Below are 25,517 nucleotides of genomic sequence, written 5' to 3'. Positions count from 1 at the left end.
TTTAAAAGACATAATAGATTTATATAACTTATTAGGAAAGAGTAGGATTTTATACATTTTAAGTGATTTGTATATAAATAATACTATAGTAACGAAAATTATGAATTCCGAAAAATGTTCCTAATAAATAATTTTGCAATTGCAAAATACAATGCAAATATAAATCGTATAAGAGTTCATCATAATACATCGAATATGTATAATCGATACGTATAATTTCATATACATAAAATAATGAATATAAAATTCTATAATATATGTTTATTACATCTAGTATGGTTAAATATGAATTAACTCAATGCTATATCTAATGACCTCTTATACAATACACAATAAAAAAATCATAATTAGAACTGAATATCATAGTAGACTCAATTCGCAAATATGAAGAATCTGAATTCTGAGCTATACATTATCTTTTATCGGCATTATAAATTAGATCGCTAAAAACAAAAACATGATACGATAAAAAATAAAGTTTTAATTCTTATGAAGTTTTAAGTCAATATATTTTCGGTACCACTGATCTAGATGGTAAATTAAATAGTAAACATACTTCCATTAGACTTAAATGGTAATTAGTTCAGGTGCAAAAAAAATGTAAAAAAGTGTTTTGCATTATGAATAATATATTAATTTCTTTTGTTATTTTATGATCAAACAATAAATTGCATATTTCACAAATACAGTAGTATGCTGATGAATATAATAATATATGTCTATATTTTTTTTATAATAGAAATATTTCCATTTATAAAATCATCTATCGATAATAGCCATTTGAACGCTGATTGTGTTACGTCATATAAGATAATAAAAGATCTGAAAAAATTATTACTATTGTTAAAAATCGATATTTAGATAATTAAATTTAAGTTTTTTAATGTTTGTCTTTCAATATGAATCGGAAAGCAAAATAATATTAGAAATATGATAGTTTATTAAAAAAAGTGCTTCACGTAGTACATTATATTTTTTTGTGTTATTGATGCTCGATGTAATGACTAAAGATTTACTAAAGATTTACATAATGACAAGTAATTTTTAAATATTAAACACCAACATTGTTGAATAAAATATTAATATTTTAAAAGAAAACGATTTATGGTATACTTTTTATGTAAATAATACCTATTATTAAGCAGTCGTGAAAAAATATATATAAATTGGTTACGTTTTCAGAAGTTTTTTCTTTAAAACAAACATTTATTATAAGTTTTAAAAATAATATACAATACAAAAATGAAACGTTTTTTTATCGAATTTATATTAACTCTTGTGAAGTGTAATAAACCAATTAATAAGAAAATTAAAGTGTGTATTACGTAATAGGTTCTATTTGGTATCTGTTACAAAACTGTTTTATACATTAGCCATTCATTAGCTTTAATAACATTTTAAAAATTTTGAAAATACATCACAAAAAAAAATAAATATTTAACTATATATTTTTGTTTGGAAATGTTACTCTTATAACTAATCGATGTTTAGTGAATACCAATATATTAATAATCAAAATAAAAATATTTTAATTTACTCTTTAAAATATTATTTTAAACTGCCAAAGTATAGTAAGATTAGAAAGGCATATATAAAAACATGTATAAATATTATACATAATACATTATAAAGTGATTGGTAAATGATAAGCAATTCTGTTACTTTATTGGCATGGCCATAAATTGATATTATTTAGTATTTGAAATTTGAAAACAACGAATTAATTTAAAAGTAAATTGTACAGGTAATTTATTATTACGGCTTTCCAATTATTTACACAAATACTCATATAAATGTCACTGAAATAATAAATGTATTATATATTTTTACACTATACCTGAGTAGTAAAATAAATCGAAAATAATAAGTTATAATAACTATCGACTTATTTATATTACGTCTTATAATAACTGATTTTTAAAACCTTTACATCAATAAAAAATAAAAACAGATATTAAATAAAAATAATTTTTATAATTATTATAGTTATAATCAACTCAAAAATTACGCACGTTCACATTATTACACATTATTTTTAATATATTTGTTAGAAGTCTTCAGTACAATATATTAATTAGTTTTCATATTTTCAATGATTTGTACGTATATGTATTTACTGAGCAGCACGATATTTTATACCGTTTTTTTGAGTTATCTAAATAAACTATTGCCTTGTATGTGTAACTTCCAGTATTGCAACTTAGACAACATGATCTAAATTATTTATTTTACATATTTAGAACAAAATTATATTAAAATAAATAATTATATTAGTTTTTGTTTTAATAATATATAATATTATAATAATATGTATTCGCAACACCTTTTAATACCATAATAAAAGTTTGTTTAAACGAGTTTTTATTATTCTGTTAAAGATAAAATATAATGTTATGCCTAAATTGTATTTGTATTTTAAATATATCAAGTACAAAATTATTTCCGTCTTTGATATTTCTTATTATTTGTATTTTGATTATTTGTAAGAGTATGAAGCCTATAAATAAAGTAACTAATTTATTTATTTTACTTTGTGTACCTAAATTGCCTATATTTTTCGCCGTGTTACAAAAGTGATAACTATTTGAATAGCTTACATTAAAACATGAATAACTTAAAAGCCAAATTATAATTATTATTATTTCTACTTATAATCAACAAAACTATACAGTTTTTATAAGTATTTCTAACGAACAAATTAATGATGAAACATTAAAACATGGTCGCAGTATTTCAATATTTTAACTTTGAAAAATTAATTGCAATATTCCGTAATAAATAAATATATTTTATCGTCTCCTTTTTTTTAAACATTAAAATTATATTTAAATTTTATGACTTTTAATCTTAAATTTTTATGTTATTATATGTATAAATAAATTATATATAATTTATAATTTATTATTATATTATATATCCGTGCATTTTCATAAACGTCTTTCGGTTTTCAGTTATATGTTTCTAAATGAAAAATTATCAATTATTTTTGTATTTACCATTAAAGTTATTTTTCCAACACTATAAGTAATTGACGTTTCGAGAAAATGATTAAAAAAAATGTCTTATGTTTTTCTTCTGTTGTATGTCACACTTATATTTTTTTGAACGGAGATTTTTTTTCTTAAAAAGAAAGTTAATTAAAAACCAAAAGTGTTGATAATTGAAAAAAAAAATCACGATAGATCAATTTGAACAAGCTGTGCTTGGTTTGAAAATCAAAATGAATAGCACGTTCTATTTTATTATTATTATTATTATTTTTTTTTAACTATCGGGTTATACAACGTACTGTTTACAAATTCGTCGTAGTCTTATAACCAAAGACGTTTAATTTTTTACTACGTGCTTACGATGATAACACTTCAATTTACTTTTTAACCATAATCTTATTGTTTTATGTCTTTAAAAAAAAAAAATAATACATTTTAATATTTCTAATTCATTTATTTGTAAAATACGTAAATTTGTATCGAAGAAATGCAACTTCAATGTACAGTGTAGGAAAATTGTTTGCGTAACCTGCACATTCGAGATGTATGTATTACGTTAACATTCAAATCGTGCATGCTGAGTATATCTTTGTACCAGCGACGTTCGAGATTTCGTATTAAATTGCCCATGTGTTTTTGGAGACTAGCTTTAAGTTGAAAAAATTGCGATTTGTCTGAAGTTTGCCATAGCCATCATTTAGTTTTCAAATGTTGTCTCGTTCAGCTGTGACATCGATAAAATTCTTAATCACAAGGACCGGGTTTAAGAAGAAACGTGCATCTCACACGTCGTACGTTTAATATATTATACATTATAGATACGCCCCGAAAATGTTTCAAAGTTTTTCGAACTCGATTCAATGTGTGTGACAGCGGATTATGCGTAAAACACATACGATGTTTGCACGGATTGCTAATATTTATAAGCACGGCACGCCTGATGAATAACGATTTTCGTAGATTTTGCACTCACAAGATTTTTATTATTATACGAAACCGTCGATTTCGTGATTGGACGACCACACGTATTTTACCGAGATTGCTGAGCAAATAGTATGTCTATTCAAGTGCGTGGTTATTTATTATTTTTAAGAAATATTTGAACAACTATAATTTTTCGATCTTACATTGGGCATATAAAAAGGGCGATGGAATTAAATAGATGAAGTGAAGTAGGTATAAATAATTTTATAAACCTATTTAATTTTCAATATTATATGAACCTCTTGCAGGCATGAATGATAATCGTACAAACTAATATAACTAATATTGTGGTGCATTACACTTAAAAATATAATATTATTTTGAAATAATAACGGCACCAACCGTTTATGAATTGATAAAAACTCTATTTATCAGATGAGCCTATAGTGCGGTTAAATGCCCAAAGAGACCTGCTGATTTTCTCTTCCTCAATGAAATCATGTCTATTTCACTGCCCACGTATAGGTATATATGATTTTTCTTCTAACTTCCAAACATTTTGTGTACGGATATGTTCTGTCTCATTAAATTATTTCCACGTTGTCCAGGTGAAAATGTTGATGGTGCAATTGCATGCATTTATATATAAATATATTTAAAATCTGTTTACGCAGTTCTTGATTCCTAATAATAATAATAACAATATACGAACGCAATGTGCCGTAAAACATGTTCCTATCGATTTCGACGGTTCCCATAGTAACGAAGTAATTCGCATTTTCACTGGGATTATTATCTGGTGCTTACAGCAGCAGCACTATACATATAGGTACACACGGGTTCTCTCAACAACACATACTCGAGTCCAACCGACCGTGTGTGTTTTAATCGACTTATACCTGTATGCACACAGACACACACACGCACGCGTGGATACGCTACGTCACTGACACTATTATCTATTTATATTATACTAAAATGTATAACTTAATTTTTTTGTGTAAATACAATGAAAGTACCCAATAATTATTACCTAAAACCAATGATTTATATTAAAAAATCTACTATCGAGCAATTGTAGTAATATATTTATATCATGATGGTTTTAAAACAGGGGACGTTTACCAGTAGATCGCGATCAACTGGTCGATCTTTCTAGGAAAACAGGTCGATCACGTAATAAATAATCGGATAGTGGGAATATTAGATTATTATTATTATGAAAGAACAATAAATATGTTAATTATTCTTAGGCGCGTAGACCTTTTTTTTTTTTTTGCTCATCAAATAAATTTCTTCCTAAAGACCTAAATTCTCCAGAATTTCAATCGCTAGGGACTTGAAATTTCAAATATAGCTCACTTTTTTGAAAAGGTTGATGACCTCTGTTCTAAAATATTTTTGTAATATTAAGAATATGTGTAATATGTAAAAAGAAAATTTATTTTTTAAAATAAAACTAGAAACACCTTATCCCACTGTCATTAAATAAATACATTTTAGAAACAAATTGAAAAAATTAGAAATATCATTATAATAATAAACGACCATAACAAATTCCACTTAAGAATTCATTTTAATAAATATATATAAAAATAAATAAATAATTTAAACATAGAAATAAATAGATAAATACTTTGCCTGGAGTATAATTATATTTGTAAAGTACGACTGGTTTCAAATTAAAAATTAATTCATCGTCGGTTATATATAAATTCAATAAAATCGCGACTCATTTAATATATATAATAGATGAAATATTATGTCCAGTATTATAGAATGAATTCTTATAGATATTTTTATATAAATTAGTTTCTATAAATATTGATAAATAAAAATATACGCCATAAGAATAAAGTTGTTAAAATATTAAAAAAAAAACTCGTTTCTAAGATAATAATAAATATACAAAATTAAATTATCTTTAGTTAAAATGTGTTCCGTAGTAAATATTACCAACATCTAAATTGGTGAACACATGTGGTGATTAACTCACTATATTTTGCGTCGGAATAATAGAAATACAGTATCACACATTTACAATACCACAAGCCAGTGAGAATGCTTAGTGAGCCAGCACCATAGTGTAAAATATGTAAAGCCATTATAAAATAATAATATTCGTTAGCTTAAAATATTGTTATAACACATTGTACGGAAATAATGGAATTCAAAAACGTTAATTTCGTAGTGATTATCCCAGTTTTCAGGGTAACGAATAAATTACATCATTCTTAAAAACAATTGAAAGCACACCAGTACAGCAATGTCATATTGTGTAACTACATAATATTACTCAACTCATATCACTCTATTACTTATGGAATGTAAGTGCGAAAAATAATAATCACAGCATATTTATTTAATTTTTAAATATAAAACACATTATAAACTGCATAGTGAGTAATGACAAATTATTATACTACATAAAAAGGCAAATCAAAATCAAAAACTAACCTGATTATTACAGGTTTAAGTATAAATATAAATAGTATACAAAGTAAATAAAAATTTTAATAATTTTAAAGATACAATAAATTTATAAAACCATATAACATTATAGTTTAGATATGGCTTTATGTATTATATTTGTTTCAGATCGTCAATTTAAAAGTTTTAAATATTATGTCCAATATTAAATTTCCATTAATTGAACAACGTATTTCTGTCTAACGTACATAGCTATCATTACCCAAATCAATGACCAATATGTTTAAACAGTTTTAGCATTAATTAAAATACTATTCAGAATAAGAGTATATAATAGTTGAATTCATTAAATCGGTATATTTTTTAATTATTAATTTGACTAAGAAATAATGAAGAAATTTAAAATTAGTTATTTGCTGACATCAAAGATTTTCTTATGTCCTACGTTTATATATTTACTGCAAATATTTAATTGTTTATAATTATAATGGTAAACGTAAGACATAAAAATATCGATAAAAATTCATTATTTTTTAGTCAAATTAATATTTAAAAAAATCATAAAAAATATAATATTTTTAAACAATTAAATAGTTGCAGTGAGTATATAAATACTCAGTGGACAATTGCTTAGTAATATATATATATATATTTGTAAATCAAATCACGTATCACCGATCATAATGAACCTCAGTGAATAAATTGGTCATTGGTTCTATATTATTAGGATCAAATATATTTGAAAATGTATGTTATACTTATTCACAAATACCTTTGATTTTTGTTAACAATCTTAAATCATCTCTATTTAGTATTATAACTAATTATTATACCTATGTGTTGGTATGTAAATATTTTAATACTAATTTTAATTTAGTAAAAAATTTAGAGGTTAAAGACCAAGGAGTAAAACTTTTAACTTTGTTCTTTTTACTTTGTATATTTATTTATTAATTACGAAAAGGGTTGAGTTTGTTAAGAAATTATGTTTCTACCTGGTAATTAATCATTTATACTTAATGGAACTTTTTGTACATGACATGGTTATAAATATAACAATAATTTGTATTTAAAATTATTTTCAAACATTATAAATTAATTATACTTTATTGAAAATCTACAAGTATTTGTTATGAAATTATTATTGCTTATAACTACCTAGAACTTTTTTGAAAAAAACTTATATGTTATGATTGATTATATAATTTAATTTACAATTTTCTTATAATTCGAAGTAAAACCTAAAGAAAAGCATATATTGCGAATGACAGAATCCTTAAATGTTCAATTATAATTTCTTAATAATGTAGGCTATTAAATAATGTTATACTATACTTTATTGTAATCATAAAAAAATATTTAAAAAAGTAATTCAAACGAATTGATAAAAGTTAGTGTGACAATGAAATATTTTTCATAATAACATTTTTGAAATCGTATTTCATGGAAAAAAAACTCTAAAGAGATATCAATTTCAAAATGTACATGATATAAACAACAATAACTTCAACTTTTATATTATAACAATGTCAAGTAGAATGTATTCATATGATTCAGAGTATAAAAAAATAAATTATATAGTATACCTTCAAGATCAAAAGTAAAAGCATTTTATGCGATAATGGATACATGTTTGCATAGGAAATAAAAAATATGACTATTTTTCTTCCATCTTAGACGAATATGCGTGCATAAGAAAAATAACAAAAGGAAGACCATATAAATAAGATCCTATCCGAAAGCTTGTATAGCTATAAAAATAAAGTGGTGATTTATTATTGTGAACGTATTCGCAAGAAATAATATTGAATATCGAACGCACCATATATTTGAAAGCACGCAATGGGTAGTTAAAAGCCACAAACCTGTATAGACAAGGATACTAATGACGTCAAACGCAACTATTTATTTGAAGTCCACTTCACGTTAAAAGTAAAGTTGTTTTGAAAATATAAATTATCTAATCATCGGGGGTGTATCGTATACTATAAAAATATAGAAAAAAAATTCTATAAAGCCATAGCTATAAACTATTGTTTTTATTATACTTGTACAGGTCATCTTGCTATCAAAAAAAAATATTGTTTCAAAGGGTGATGAATTGATGGTAAAACAATATATTACAAAATGTAATTGGGAATATGTTTTTTTTTAATCAATAACTATTTGGTATAAGAAAAAATTACTGTTGGTATGCTATAACATTATACCATGGAAAAATGTCATTGAAAGGTATAATGTATTATTTAAAGAACTGTGTAGGGGGCTCTTAGTTTATAGTTAATATTGCAAATGTGAGTATAATTTATTAGCTTGCATATTAAACAGTTAATTGTTAAGTTGATAATTACGATTTACAATTAGAGCGTGTTAAGTGTTTACAAATATTATAAATAAAATAATTAGCTATTCTAAGAGACCATACAATAAACGCAGTTCAGTATTTATTGTTTATTCGTTTTATTATAATATATGGCAACAAAAATTGTCGCATTAAAACATTTATAAACTACCCGGAGCGCTGTGAACAAAAACACATACCAATGAAAATAACCACTGAATCACTTATTGTTAAAATAACATTTTGTTGGGTATCAGAGACACGAGTAATGCTTTTTGAGCACTATATAATGAATGTATGAATGTTAATGTAGTAAATAGTACACAGTTGGTGAATAATGACTATTGAAAGTATTTTTATGGCCCATATGAGACAAGTATATTCGTTTTTACACATCACGATTTCTTACAACTAAGATGAGATTGTTTGTATAAAACTAATGTATTAAAATAAATGTATATAAATACAAAACTTAGGATTTTGGTATTATTCAAAGCTCATTATTCGAAACTCAATAGCATAAACATGAAGAATTTAGAATATAAAACATATAATATTCTAATCTATTAAATATAAGTAGATAAGTAACCATTACAAATACATATATATATATATATACATAATACCACCTCATTTGTTTTAAAATTGTATTCTATACCGTGACTTCTATACGAGTACAATGATGAGATAATGTGTAAATTATTTCAGATGTAACAAGATCGAGAACATAACACGGAACAAAAAAAATTACAAAATTATAATTTAAAATGAAGAGAACCAAACATTGCCAGATGTTTTCGAGTCACCAATCATCATATTCTATTGGCATAGCAATATATTTAATTTGTGTGCAATGGATATCCATTGATTCTGCTTATGGTACGTATTCAAAATTTCATTGAATTTTAGCACATTTAATCTGTATAGGTTTATTATGTAAATTTCATCGTGTACATGAACAATGACATATTCGCAGCAACGCGCCATATTTAATCATATAAGAGGTCGAATATAATAATAATGATCGTTATTCATCCCACACATGAGTATACAGAATTTTTAATTGCTATTTCAATTCTCCATACATACGTAAATATTACAAATATTTCGTTAACAAAGTTTTTGATTTCGCGCGTGATAATCTAATGATTATATTACCTAATGGACATTTTAAAATATAGTAGTATAAATAAAATAAAAGTACAAATAAAATGTCTACAACTGATACCTGATAGTATAATTTTGGAAAAATTTACTAAGGTAACAAATAAAATTAAAGTTATAGAAGTATCTACGATTTCGCTTAATATACTCTAAAATTAAAACTAATTACAATAAAAAATATTGAAAATTATGAAAATTAATTTTTATGAAAGCAATAATGTGAGATATTGGTTTGTGAATAATTATCATATTCATGATCTCATAATAATAAAAATGATTATTAATTATAAAAATAAATTGAAAGAAGACGATTCTTCTAAATAATTAAAATACAATTTTCTTGAAATATTTAAATGTGTAAAATATAATGTTAATTTATTTATAAATATTAATAGCATTTAAAATGTTGATTGATTTTATTTTAATAATATTTCATTCAATTAAATAGAACTTTGGTATAAAATAATAAAAAAAAAGTTGAATTTTAAAAATTGAAATATTCATTAATTTATTTATTTAATTAACTAAAATTATAAAAATTTCAATAATAATGTTGAAAATACGTAGTTCCATTAAAAACGTAGAGGCATTGAGTTTAGATTCATATAATGTAAATATTTAGAATTATAAACAAATAACATATTTAAATTTAATAAATTCGTTTCATTATACAGCAATTGCTGAAATATAACAGAATTATAATTCAATATCAATTAGAGTTAACTTCACAAAACTTGCAAACATTAATCAAAGTTTTCAAAATCCCCAATGTATTTACTATTTACGTCTAGGGACCGGTATAGTGCAGCAGTCGTGCAGCTCGTGATATTTCATTCCAGTCATAAAGTAAAAAATGCATATAGTGACCAATTCCCACATTTTCTGATCCATTTTCTGTCGCCCTATTGCATTAAATCGTTTCTCCTCTAAGATCTATTTTATTAGGAATGAGTAACGTCCGCACACGTGTCTCTTCAATGAGATGAAGTTAAATCAGTTCCTCCTCCATCATCTCCTAATATGAGAAAACCATTGATAGTAACTTCAGGGTCATCTCAATAATACATTCAATGAAAAAAAAAATATTTACATTTTATTGATATATACAAATATATATATATATTTTCCCGCTAATATGGATAATTCAGGTATTTTGCAAAATGCCTAGGCATTATGCAAAGTGCCAATATTTTTTTAGGCAAAGTACAAAACATTGTGTTATATATTATATTACATTATGATTCTTATAATTATCATATATTATTACTTGTATTGCAGACAAAATTTAATTTTTATCTATTACTATATTGTTACTATTAAATAATTATTTTACTTAAACTACTATTTACTTATTATAACATGTTGTAGAAAATTGATATTTTGAAGTTTACAAAATTTTATTTTTAAGGCAAATACATTTTTTATTTTGACACTTAGACTTACAAACTTAAAAAACTAGTATGAGTGGCCAAATTTAAAAAAAAAAATTTGTATTTTGTTATAAAAATTTGACTTCATATAAATCGTATCCATAACTATACACCATAACAAGACACGAAAATGACAATATTATAATAAAATTATTAGTACGTTCGATATTTTAGCTCAGATTTATTATTATAGTAGTAATTTAATCTTAATCTTTATTGCGTTAAATCATGCATGCACATTTATGATAAACGATAAGTAAAATCGTTGGTAATAGGCGATGCCCAATTTTGTTTATTTTCAACACATTGCCTACTCCAGGTTTGGTATTATACATAATACCTTGGCAAAGCTCTTATTATTTATATTGCCTAGTGATTTTAGGCATTTTGCAAAGTACCGGATTATCCATATTGCCGGTAACATATATATATCCAATTATAAATAATACATTATTATATACCGCATAACGTATTAATCAGATAAAAAATTAAATGGTGTTAATGTATAAGTATTGGTAAAAATATTATTTTCTACATGAGGTCCTCCTAGATACAAACATAGTTAATTTAATTTAATTATTTTTTTTAAAACGAGGGTCAATATCATAAATTGAATGTTGAAATCAAAATTAAAAATCAATTAAATTAAAATTTGACGTTTAAAATAAAATAATTAATAAATAGTAAAGTATTCTACGATAATTTTTACTCGTGATGAAACCTTAGCTAATGTCAAGTTATATTATTGACTTCAATTTAAAGGTAATAACTAATAATTAATATATAGAGTAATTCAATTATTTTTGAGAAATATATTAATTATCATCTACCACATACATTTTAAATATTCAACTAAAAATAATTAAATTATGTCATAGTTATTTAAACGTGCATATAATTAGAATAAATTATCAACTTAACTTTTTATTCAAATTTCATGTTTAAACTCAAAAGTCAAAATTATACATTTTATTAAAAATATTTTATTTAATATACTGATAAATATAATTATCAGGGCTCATAACTTATAGCTCTAAAAAAGGTTATTATAAGCGCTTAAATATGCTCTAAAAAGTATTCATATAAGCGTTTAAATATGCACTAAAAATACTAAAATATGGAAAAATAAAAACGTTTGTGTATAAAAATTATTATTTTATTATTATTATTTATTACATTATTTTATTATTTTAGCTTCTCTATTATTAAAAAAAAAAAAAAAAAAAATTGGATACTGAATTCACGAAACGAACTAGCATGCATACAGTACGAAAAATCGGAAACGATTGCAAAATGTTAATGAAAAATAATTTGTAAATAATCTGAGAATGATGATATCGGAATATCTAGAATCTAGATATTATTATTATTATTTATAATAATATATATTATTATAATATATATTATTATAATTATTATTCCGATATCATTATCTAGATTCTAGATAATGATATCGGAATACCCGAATACCTAGAAACTATAAAAATAAAATACTACAGTACAAGCTACAATTATCTACAATTATAATGGTTTCCTTATCGATGGGATTACGGAGTTTCGGGCGTACACTCTCGCTACATTGCGCGTTGCCTAAACCCGTATAGGTATAAATAGTTTATCTGATATTATTTTATACGTTATATAAGAAAAATTAATTAACACGAATTAATTACTATTATGAACAATTAATATGACTATAATTACTAGTTATTTTTAAGAAAAAAATGTTTAGGCTACTAACATTTTTTTAAAAAAATCAATGATAAAAATCATACAAAAATCCAAAAATAAGCAAAAAAAAAAAGCGAAAAAAAACAAAATAGCACTTATACTCCGAAATATGCAAAAATATGCAACATAAAATGTAATATGTAGCTTTTTGGTTATCTAAAACAAATTTATAGCTCACATAGGTACCCCTAGGACCTTTCAAAAAAAATATGCAAATGCTAGAAGTTATGAGCCCTGATAATTATTTTTCTTATACACTTATTATAATATGTTTAATTGAGATAAATAATGCTTAAATTTCTATCGTAACTCAAACTTAATTATGTTGATAAAATGATAATTTTTATATATTTTCTAACTACAGGAAGACAACAAAAGAAATTACCTTCTTATCTACAATTTTATAAATATAAACAGGGTGTATAATCGATTTCACAATTATTCAGTAGTTTTTAAAATTCTCTGAAAAACTATAAATTAATTTTAAAATAACTTTAAAAAGCTATAATCAATATTCAATATACAGCATTTTGAACACTCTTTAGGAATACAAAATTAATATTACCTAGCCCAATTCTTAATGTAATTACATATACGCTACAAAGCAATAAAACATTCTTCAAAGCATATTGTCATATAATATTAATCCCTGATAAATATAATACAATATAATAATTAAATATTTTTATGAAATAAATGTGAAATTTTCATTTTACAGCAAGTAAACTATGAGTTTTAGATATAATGACACAAACTGGATCACATAGAAAATTAGAAATTCATATTTTGCACATATTTATTACAGTATAATTTATTACAATTAATCAAAATTACGTATATTATTATAAACATTTAATTTAAAATGAATTAAAATCTTTTAAATGTATACTGTCAGACTATTAAGAATGTTAATAAGATTAAAAACTCTGAGGAGCGTTATGGAAACTTTCTTAAACATATCTTTAAGGAAATTCTTTTAAAATATTCACAAATGCTTTAAAAAATGTAGTTAAATATTCTGAAAATGAACAGAAGTTATAAAAGTTCTCGTTATTTAAAGTGTGCGAAAAACAAAAAAAATTGTAAACGATAATTACTTTTCAAAAATATACTTAGATTTAACAAAACTAAACACTGATATCTTCAGCGTTGAAACGGGAAAATGTTTTGTTGGCTGTTTTCTTAAATCATATTTTTATAATAAAAATACTATAAAAACTAAAATAAAAATAAATTTAAACGTATATCAATGTAAACAACCGGAACTCGTCTATAAGAATCCACAAAAATTGTAATTTACATATTTCAATTTAAACCCAAAGAATCATAACTGTCCTGCGAACGAAATATTACCTGTTCATTTGAAATACTTTTCATATATTTGTTAACTCCTTTGAATAAAATAACATGTGTACATTTATTTATCCACATAAGCACCTAACAATGGTAATATATTATGTAGTGTTATTGACCGTTGAGCAGTGAAATATAAGTGTAAAAGTTTCTATAAAACCATCAGCAATATAATAATACACTAATACATATTTCCAAAAGTTGTGCGTGCAAACAATGCATTCATATAATCGAATATGATATCGTCCATTGTTATTTCATCAAATGCGTACGTGTAATAACCAGGCACTTAATATATATATGTATAGCATACTCTGTCGATGGATTGCATTTTCGCAAATTTAACAAAACCAAAATATACCTATTTCCATATTAACAATGTAATATATTCATTTTATAGCGTACTTGTACAGTATTGTGAATATAGTATAGGTACTTATTACAAAACTGTTAGAACAAAATGGAGGTCTATTCTCAAATCGAAGAAACTGGTCCATTTGACTTTATTCCATTTCTAGTTTTCTACCAAAAAACCATATATTTGATTGCGGGATTTGTTATACTGTAGTAGCCGCCTATTAGGAACACGAATAATTGATACAATAGCGTTATTTAAACAAAATGTCTAGGGACGAATCGGTCGTATATTAAAACATTATAAATCAATCAGATTATTGAAACAATTAGAGCCAAGGTTGACGACGACTAATTGGCGATAACCAATGTACTGCAAATACATACAATATACATTATAATATAATTATGTCATTTCAATCGAACCCTATCGAACTCTCGGAAGAAAGGTATGAAAATACTGGATAAATAAAAAATAAAAAAAGTAAATAAAAAATATAAAATAAAAAAAAACTGGATCGATGTGGACTCACACCTCGATTTTGCAGAGGTTCCTACCAATGTTGTTAAAAATACTTTTCCAAAGTAATTCAAATAGATATTTAAATTCTTCAATTAAAAAGTATTCAAGTATAAATTTAAACACCTTTGCTAATAAGTATTTAAATACAAATATATTCAAAAAAATATTTGAAATACTTTTAAATACATTTTTTTAAGCTTTGTTATTGTCTGATTCTTAATTCTTAAAACATTATAACCAGCATTACATTAATTTCTAGTGAATATTGACTAGTGACAAACTTAATAAATTAATTTTAACGATTATTAATGAATAACGAGTGTCAGAGTATGTGAATATGTGAGATACTGGGATTCGGAGTGTCGCCGTGCTACGGATACTATAAAAATATAGCCAAATAGATTTACGATAAATGGGAAAAATTATTTTGCCCTTAATATTTTTAAATATTTTTTGTCGATAACAATATTTATAATTGTCACTTGTCTCGTCAACGATAAGTAATTTCTTAAAAATCGAAAAGCCTAACTAAACTAAGTATTTCAAATGTATTTAAAATACAGGAAAAGTATTTAAATACTAAAATTTAAATATTTAACAAGTATGGTTCCAACAGAAGAAGATATCTGTAATGCGGTTATGAATTCTCAAATAATTGAACGGGCATTGACGATGAAGAAGAAAACAGCGAAGCACCCCCGCCAAGAAAAAAAATTGTAGAAGCTCTAAGTCTTCTCAGGATAGCAGTCCAGCACCGTGCGGGTGAAAAAGACTTTGGGCAACATTATTCTTACGAAACCATGATCATCAAGTTAATCGACGTAAAACAACATACAACGAAAAACACATATTTTACATAACATAATCATAGCATAATATTATACATTATTTTTTTCAAGTACATACTTTTTTTAAATTATACATTTTTTTTCATAATAAATAATACCAATGGCATATTAGAAACAATCGGTTAATTGATACATTTCGCCTTGGTCCAAAAGTGTTCCTAAAAAGCGGCTCCTACTGCGTTTTTGATTTTCCGATGTTGGTTGAAGATCGTAGATATTATTTCTAGATACATTTTTTGATTGTCGAGTGGTTTTTTTTCTAAAAAAGAATCGCTAAAACGAAAAACGTCAATCTAAAATTCGACGGGCGTTATGAATAACACCGATTTGGCTTTGACATCAGATCAATTAAAACGTAAACGCGACACACGTAACAATATTTTATCGCAACGTCCGTATTACATTGCGAGACGTCGATTTTTTTTATTTTATTTCGTTTTTTTTCGTTCACAGTTAACGCGGCCGCCGCCGGTTCGGTGGTCGGGGACAAAGTGACATTGCCGTCGAGGAACGATGCGACCAACCCGCTGAAGGAGCCGACGCCCAGCACGTTGCAGGGAGCATTCCTGGGCAGCAACCTGACGGACGTCAACAACGGTAGTTCCAGCACGCCACCGGCGGACGCGCAGCGACGGCACGGCGAGCACGAGGTGTTCGTGGCGTCGGCGACCACGGCCGCCGCAGCCGCCGAGACGATCTGGAACGCGCGGACCGCGGCGGTGGCCACGCTGCCGCTGGACCGGCGAAACGATTCGGTGACGGCCATCAAGTCGGATCCGGCCACCACCAACCGGCCGCTGGAGTCGTGGGAGAACGTTGTGCACACGAGTACCGAGCAACCGTCGTCGTCGCGATCGCCGCTAACGTCCACGACCGATCGCTATCCGGCCGCTGAAACGACGACAGTAACGCGCAACGGGAACCGCGGAGCCGGCTTGAACCACGACAACGTCATGGCCAACATGCTGAAAAGCTGGTTCGACCACAAAGACGACACGACTTCCTCGGCCAAGCGCTACTACAAGCTGGCCGCCGAGTACCTGCAAAAGAACGGCGACGGTGGACAGCTGTCAAAGACAGTGTCATCGTCGTCCAAAGCGGCGAGTATGGCCGTCGTGGGCGGAAACAAGAACCTGTTCGAACGGTGGGACGAGGCGAGCGAAGAACAAGAACGCGTGCTGGAGGACGCCATGCGATCCGAGAGCGCCGGTGCGGACGGTGGTGGTAGGTCGTCGTCCGTTCTGGCCGCGGACCAAAACACCCCCAGCCGGTGGTTCGTGCTGCTGTTGTCCGGCAACTCGACCGTAGCTCAGATGCGGCGCACCGACTTCGCCAAGTACCTCAAGCTGAACCTCGCGGCCAGGTTGTCGTTGGAGTACGACGAGGTCAAGATCAACCGCGTGCTGGTCGTGCCGCCGCGCCTCATGGTCAACGTGAGCGTGGTGCCCGTCCCCGAACGCACCTCGGTCGCGGCCGCCGCAGCATCAGCAGCAGCAGCAGCAGCAGCCGCAGCCGCCGCTGCGTCACCGTCGTCCTCGTCCTCTTCGCCCAGGTCGTCATCGGCGTCCGTCGCGGCCGTCCCCGATCTGATGGCCGAAGACGACGACCCGCTGCACAACCTGGTCGAGACCAACGCCACGCTGATGGAACTGTCCGGGGAGGAATATCGGGTCAGTGAAGTAATTAAGTGGAATTCGTATTAACGTTAACACTGCGTCCACCCGACCGACTGACGACGGTAAACGATGTTCGTGCGATGTGCATGCATTTTCAGCGAACACCGATTTGAAAAAGAAAAAAAACCGACAGCTAAACAGTTATTTTACTGTTTATTAAATTATCCAACACACGTAACGTTTATAATGATTGAAGACGAATCAGATAAAACATCTGTCGTCAATCATAGCATTATGATAATGTCGCGGTATAGTTAGTATAATAGCACAAAGCTAATGGATTTCACACCGTAAGCGTAATATTATTTTTTGCCGATCGATACTCTTTGTCCGTGATTTGTTTTTTCTTCTCACTCCTCATAAATTTAACAGATACTGTAGACATTTTAAAAGATTTTATACCCATATCGTAATAAGCAAGTTGAACAATATTAAATCGTAAGTATCATGTTCGTGCCTAGTTTGTTTTGTGTATTAATGGTGTTTATTAGACGTCGTATTTTTAAATTCGAGTTTTCGATACACGCCGCGAATGCAAGTATAGCTCGGACAAACTCACCGGGTAAAATATATAAATACACATACAATAACATTTAGTATCATTGTTATCCGCGGTGGTCAGACGTTTTTTCGTCGCGATTAAAAATTTGTCCCGTACACGCGGTAAATAAATGAACGATGAATTTTTCGCATCATCGTTTTTAATAGGTATATAACACAGGGTGTCGTTGAAATTATAAAACGTATAAGGTGTAATACTTCCCTAAGATTTTAATTAACGTTTTAATCATTTTGGGTCGACTGCTCATGTTCTCTAACTATATCATAAGAAAAATCTTAATAGCCGGGATAAAAGAGCCGTATACTTACAACCAAGTACTATAAACGAAACTAATTAATATAACACACTGCGTACACCGCTTTATATCCTGTATCGTAAAAAAACTTTTTCAGAATTAGTTTTTTTTCTAGTTCTTTCGTCCGACGCTCGAATTAATTTTTGTGACCAACAAAGTAACTAAAGAGCCTGTTTTTTGTCGGTTGACTCAAGTGATAATACGCAGCTAATGGTTTGTGGTGTATCATAATATTTGGTATGGCATGTCTGATCAATACTTCTCGTTTACGGCAGCGGACTTTCGATAGTGTTATTTTTTTCAACGCGAACTTTGATAATATCAATTGCTGAACTTTTCCATTATTGAAGTATTTCATAGATTTTCCTTTTTTTTCAGCCATCATATCGATGTAGTGCTTCAGCTTAACATTTATATGTTATTAAATACCACATTAAAACCTAACTGAAAATGTTTTAATTAAAAGACCGTCGGTATTTATAGTGACGTGCATCATGCGTGCATTTCAAAATGACAGTAATAACAAAATTAAAACGAATTGGACATGCTGAAAATTAAAACTTGTGTGCAAACAAATATATATGATAAATTGTAATTGTATAATTATAGTATACAAAAAAAAAAAGTAGAGTGATATTAAAAGCAGTCAACAAGTTCATAAAAATAAAAAAGCTATGGTTGTGTAGATATATTGTATGTATTGTATATATATTACATATTATATTAGTAAATAAATAATAGAAGTATTGTGGTTAAATAATTAACAGCAATGTTTTTATAAGGTCGATAGCGTAAAATTAATTAATTTCCATTAAAAACAAAAGCTTGTCTGACTATAATTAAAATAATAATAATAATAATTTAATTAATATTATATATATTAATTTATACGGAAACTAGTTTTTGAGCATGCTTCGTGTTATATTATCTACAAATATTTCGGATTATCTCAGCAGTACTAAACATTCTAAACCGCTCACTGCCGCCGACGAAATGTACCCTTTACAATTTCACCGTCACGTTATTAATTGAAAAACTATCGTCAAACTCTAAATCAAATGCACACAATTCATATTCGTTTACATGCGTATTGTGCACACCATGCATAATGCACGACGATTTAACGAGATCAGAATTTGTCAAGCGTTTTTCGTCCGTACACGAGTATAGTAATTTGCCGAGTTTGAAATCAGCCAGTGCGACCTACTTTATAAAACGGTCTATTCCCCTCCTTAATGTGGAAACGCATTATTTCGCTGTGTCACTCGCTGCTTTCGGAATCATACTTCATGTCACTAGCACTGATGTTGCTGACAAAAACAAGAGAGCAAATTGATAGAGACCGCTAATGCACGCCGGGAGTGTTTGATGGAAATCAAATAAGAAAATGGCAAAAGTACTGCGAAATAGTTTTTTTTTTGTTTAAAAGAGGTATTAATAATAAATTATTAAGAAACCGGGTCTATCTTTTCCCAACGGAGCATTTTTCTTTTCGCGATAATTCGCTTAAATATGAAATATTCAACTCCTTCAGCCTATTTAATTCGATTAAATATTTTTTAAGATACTCAGTTAAGTTTATGTCAAATGTTTTCATCAAATTATACAGGATACAGATGACCTGTAAAAATGTAATCCAATCTTAAATCAAACCCAATGATAAAAATAATGTAACGTTGGTTTACAATTTGATCATACGCCTATCAATGAATAAATGAAAATTTTTAAATAATTTCTCTATATTTAGTAATGCCTGTTTACAGTATTTCGCAATACAATTTTTTTTTTTTTTTTTAATTTTTTTTTTTAAGTAATAATCTAATTTATAATTGAATACATGTTTCGTGCACTTTTTAATCACGAAGATCGTTTGTTAATATTAAAGAAAGTCAGTATTGTATAAAACAAAATAACCAAATGCATCTTAACTAATTTACATTGACAAATTAAATTAAATTAAATATTTATGTATTAAAAGTAGAGATAACTACTTTTAATGTTATCCGTCTTAAATAAAAAATTATTCGTTTATTAAATAATATATTTACAAACAAAAAAAAAGTTGCACGTGAATATAAAAAAATAAATTAATGTTGGATCGTATTGTAATATAGTAATGTGCTTATTAGGGTAGTGAAGTCCACCAATGATACAATGCGTTTTAAAAGATAAAAAAAAATACTCAATTTGAAAAATAGAGAAACAACTAAATTATTACTATACTGCGTGTTGCATAGTAGAAATATTATAAATAAAAACTAATGTTTTTTTTTAATAGTGTAAAAAACATTAAACGTGTTGGTGGGTACACTACAAGACCAATTATGTTGTTCGTCCACACTGGCAAATTTAATAATATGGTTTTAAAATTTTAATTCGCCATTAAAAATTGTATAAATAACGCATAAAACAGACTATTATGAATTTATACATATAATCAAAAAACATAAAAAAAATCACATTTTAAGTTATCTGTATGGAAAAAAGTTAAAAATGCACGGTAAAAAGAAAAAAATGTTATGTTTGATGGCAATGAAATTATTCCCAGATTACAATTTTGTGCTTATGTAAAAAAAATTCAATATATACCGTGAAATAAATTTTCAGTAAACGCATCAAACGAAAAACAGGAGAAAAAAAGCTGCGTTAGAATGTATTTGTGTGAAAAAATATTCTTCGTTGTATTCTAATTTGTTACACTTCTAGAACAATTCCAATCCAAGCTATACTTGCTTTAAGTATGAATACATAGATGTAATACGTATATAAACATTAGCTAATATCAAAATAAATCATATGGCGTAGATATACGAATATCATATACACACTTGTATGTGATTTTTAATTTTTTTTAACGTTCATAAACATTGAAGATTTATTTATTTAATCAATGAAATTGAATTTCAATTACAAGTATTTTTAAACTGAAATTGAAAAAAAAAAAAATCAAATACCGTTAAGTCATTTTCGATTTTCAATTTTCAATCAATTTCGATATTCGACGCCTTTGTTGACGTCAAGGTTTAAAACATTAGAACATATCAGTGAAATCGCAAGAATTACTCTTGCAGAAAGATGTTTGATTATTATTCTTGTTTAATACTAAATGAAAATAACGCTAAAAACAGCATTATTTCTCTATCATACACTTAACCTGAATTTCCATATCGAGCGTGTCATAATAGCCAGTAAATCGCTCAACATTTTAGGTCTTATCAAACGGATAACATAGGAGTTTAAATTAGCATATCGCCTTAATGCACTGTACTGCTCGCTTGTCAGACCTATTCTCGAATACGGTTGTGTCATTTGGGTTGCTAATAGTGCTCAAAACGCAATTATACTCGAACGTGTACAAAATACATTTTTAAAATATGCCAAATATATACTCATACTCTATGCATATTGAATGTCCTCCTCATAACTATACACAAGTACTCAAGCATCTCGAACTACATTCCCTGGAAGATCGAAGGCGTGTTGCTAACCTTAAATTCCTTTACAAATTATTAAACGGACAGATTGACTCGTCTCGCATAACCTACTCGCTCTAATTCCTTTAAATGTTCCTCCTCGCTTTACTCGTCAACACATCACTTTTAATATACCAACCTCCTCTAGTAATTATGGTTTAAATGAACCACTTCGACGCTGCATGTTTATTGCCAATTCTGACCCCTCATTTTCACTCTTTTAAAAATCTACCAAATATTTTTTCCGCCGCATATCACTCTAGCACTATTATTATTGTATTAAACATTAATTGCAAATTGGGTACATGCCCGTATTGTATGTTAAATAAATAAATAAATAAATTATTGTTCACTCTAATGATTTCAACGCCGCTTACCAAACGTTCATTGTTTTTAGATTTATAATATAGCTTTGTAAAAGTTCATTGAACAAATAACAACTCGTAACTAAAAAAAATATCGAAAATGACAAAATGGAACATTCAATTAAAATAAATTAGAAAAATGTTTCCCGTTCATCGTAACGTATTCAAAACAAGCGCATTGTTTCAGTATCGTACATTGCGATCGAAATAAATATTTTAAGCATGCTTTGACTAATTTCACCATATTTATGTACACGTACCTGACGTTCAATTTTTTATAATACGCAAGCTTTATAATATTTCGCTTACACATCGCATATGATTCGCGTTACACATAATATAGGTCGTATAAGATTTCTAATTCTTCTCGCGCCCAGCGACTCTAGCAAACACTGTCAACACCGAAAAATATTTATACGCCATGTCATTTGTTCTCGGTGCACCCATTCGCTGCGGGCAGGTGGAGAGGTTCATGTCACTGAAATCGCAAAAGCCGCAGTCGATGGAGGAATCGGCGGCCGTGGTGAGCAACCGGCACGCGGACATCGACTTCTTCATATACGCGACGGTGGGTCCGCTGTGCTTCGTGGTCGTGCTCGGGTTCCTGTTGTTGACGTTGTACAAGTACGTGCGCAAGCACCCGGTGCAGTGGCCGTGGAAGCGCAAGCTGAGGCAGCCGTCCTTCTGGCCGGGCGGCGACCACCAGCACCGTCACCACCGGATGACGGAAGAATGCTGCGGCGGCGGCGGTAAGTGCGGCACCCCGTTGTCCGCGGACGAGATGCACGGCGGCACGATAAACGTCATCTACTCGGGTGAGTTCGAGCAGAGCCAACAGCAGCAGCTGTCCGGCTCGTGGTTGGACGACGCCAGCTTCGTGCCCGACGACAGCTTGGACCGGATACGCACGCCGACGCTGTTGCGCACGGCCACACCGCCGGCGGCCAAGAACAAGACGTTCACGGACATGTTACAGCAGTGCAGCGACGGTGGTGCCGGCGGCATCGGTGATGACGATCATCACCGGCGACACCATCACGGGCCGCCGTCGCGCGGCGGCGTCCAGTGCTCCGCGGCGGCGGCGGCGGCGGCGGCGGCGGCGGGCGCCGTCCACGCGCAAAGCCCGCGACTCAGCCGGGACAACAAGCTGCGCATACTGGGATGCAAACAGTCGTGCCTGTTACTGCCGGCCGTCCAGCCGGCCGCGAACGACGACAAGGCGCCGCAGCCGCCCGGCCAGTCGGCGACGGCGCGCGGCGACGGCTGCGGTGGCCGACCCTGAGCGCGTGCCACTGTCGATGTGCGCATAACAGGGTGCCTTGGGCAGCTGGTCCGTAAACGTGAACACGTCGATTTGTTTTCGTCATGTTAACGTAATGCAAACGTTATGTGCCGTTCGTCGAACGCGAAACGTTTGCGGACCATTTCTGTGCACACGCACCCGCCGTGTACGATAGTGTCGTACGACGGTTGTGTTAGCTATTTACGCCGTGTCCCGCGCGAACACGATAAATCCGACGGTCGCAACACGATTTAAAACGTAACGAATCGACGGAAACGAATCGGAGCGCGCCCCTTTCCCACCCACCCCCACCCCCACCCCCCGGCCGTACGACCGGTTTTATCGGACGCGTTTTAGTCGTGTGCGTCGAACAAGATTTCGGTTGGTTTTCGACAGCACGTTCGCACGCGATTTTCACGTTTCGTCCGACGTACCCCCCCCCCCCCCCCGTTAACGACATCACCCATATTGTTTGAAATCGTTACGTTAAAATATTACCGCACGATTTTCGTATCACGCGAGTCGCTATATTATTTCAATAGTTCGTCTTGTTGTGTTTAATAATGGGGTTTGTAGCACGCCAAGTGTGTTGCGGAGCGAAACGCTTACCGATAGGATTTTCGGTCGGAAGCGTTTCGTCTCGTAGTGTTAAAGGTGCACGCATGGGCGTCCCCAGGGGGGGAGGGCAAGACGGGGCACTTACCCCCCCCTGGAATAATGTTATTCCCACAGAAATTGGTAAAATTCCAAATGATAAATTAGTTTCTAAAAATAGGTCTACTAAGTTTCCATAACATATTATGTCAACGCACGGCTGACGGCTATCTATGAAAACTATCATTAATAATAATCGGACTATTTTATCTTAATGTATTTTTTGAGTGATGTTCTAATTGTACATTATACATAAATGTCAGTAATGTTTTAATTGATAATTTTAATAATGACGAAATATAATCATTTACTATAAATAAAATGTATAAAAAAATTTTCATTTATTTTTTTAAATTAATTTTGCCCCCCCCCCCCCTAGAAAAATGTCTGGGGACGCCCATTGGTGCACGGTTAACGTTTAGCCAAGCGAATAGTTTATCATTGAATTTCAATTCGATTGCACGAAATAGGTACCGGTTAGAAAGAAAAAAAAACAGTGCACTACGTATGCACAGCGTAGGATGTAACTACGAAACCGCCACCGCACACGACCGTTCTCCGTAACAGCGATCATATCGCATCGTACGCGATTGTCGAATTTTTCGTATTCCCGTAGGACACGACTTTACTATTACTGCAGTGTTTAATTATCATACTAAATACAAAGAGAACGAAAAATATTTACAAAAAAAAAAAAAAAAACGAATGTTAAAAAATAAGTGAATTTAGCTGTTTCCCATACGGATATACGTACATAATATAATAATTACGTATACACGTAACACAACCCAAAAACACGGTCCTAAAATCATATGAATCCGGTTATCACGTGTTTGTCGTTGGAAAAACATTGAATAAACAGTACGCACGAGTAACAAACATCAGTTGAAAACGCGAGACGGATAGGGTATGCACGTATAGGGTTCAGTTGCGTAGTTACGGGGAGGGTGTAAGGGGTTTCCACCCCCCCCACAGATTTTTTTTTTTAATGATATTTGATTATTATTTATTAATATTTACATATTATAGTAAAATATTTTGATTTTACTATGATTAGGTACATATTAAAAAATGAGTAACAAAATAATTTTCATTAAATACGGAACAATATATATATATATA

General features: G+C 30.0%; 1 protein-coding gene across 1 annotated transcript in view; it reads left to right on the top strand.

The window, feature by feature from the left end:
* LOC112685997 overlaps nucleotides 1–24,059 on the top strand; it is a 32,614-nt gene extending 8,555 nt beyond the window's left edge. The window contains exons 2-4 of the mRNA XM_025558088.1: nucleotides 9,394–9,564; nucleotides 16,542–17,758; nucleotides 22,920–24,059. Coding sequence (XP_025413873.1) covers nucleotides 9,453–9,564; nucleotides 16,542–17,758; nucleotides 22,920–23,741 — 2,151 coding nt within the window. The 5' untranslated portion in view covers nucleotides 9,394–9,452 and the 3' untranslated portion in view covers nucleotides 23,742–24,059. The remainder of the gene's footprint in view (nucleotides 1–9,393; nucleotides 9,565–16,541; nucleotides 17,759–22,919) is intronic.
* The last annotated feature ends 1,458 nt before the right edge of the window (nucleotides 24,060–25,517 follow it).

Source organism: Sipha flava, unplaced genomic scaffold (assembly GCF_003268045.1).
Source record: "Sipha flava isolate LNK unplaced genomic scaffold, YSA_version1 2_pilon_pilon, whole genome shotgun sequence".
Lineage (NCBI taxonomy): Eukaryota > Metazoa > Arthropoda > Insecta > Hemiptera > Aphididae > Sipha > Sipha flava.
This window is presented reverse-complemented; position numbering and strand designations above follow the sequence as displayed.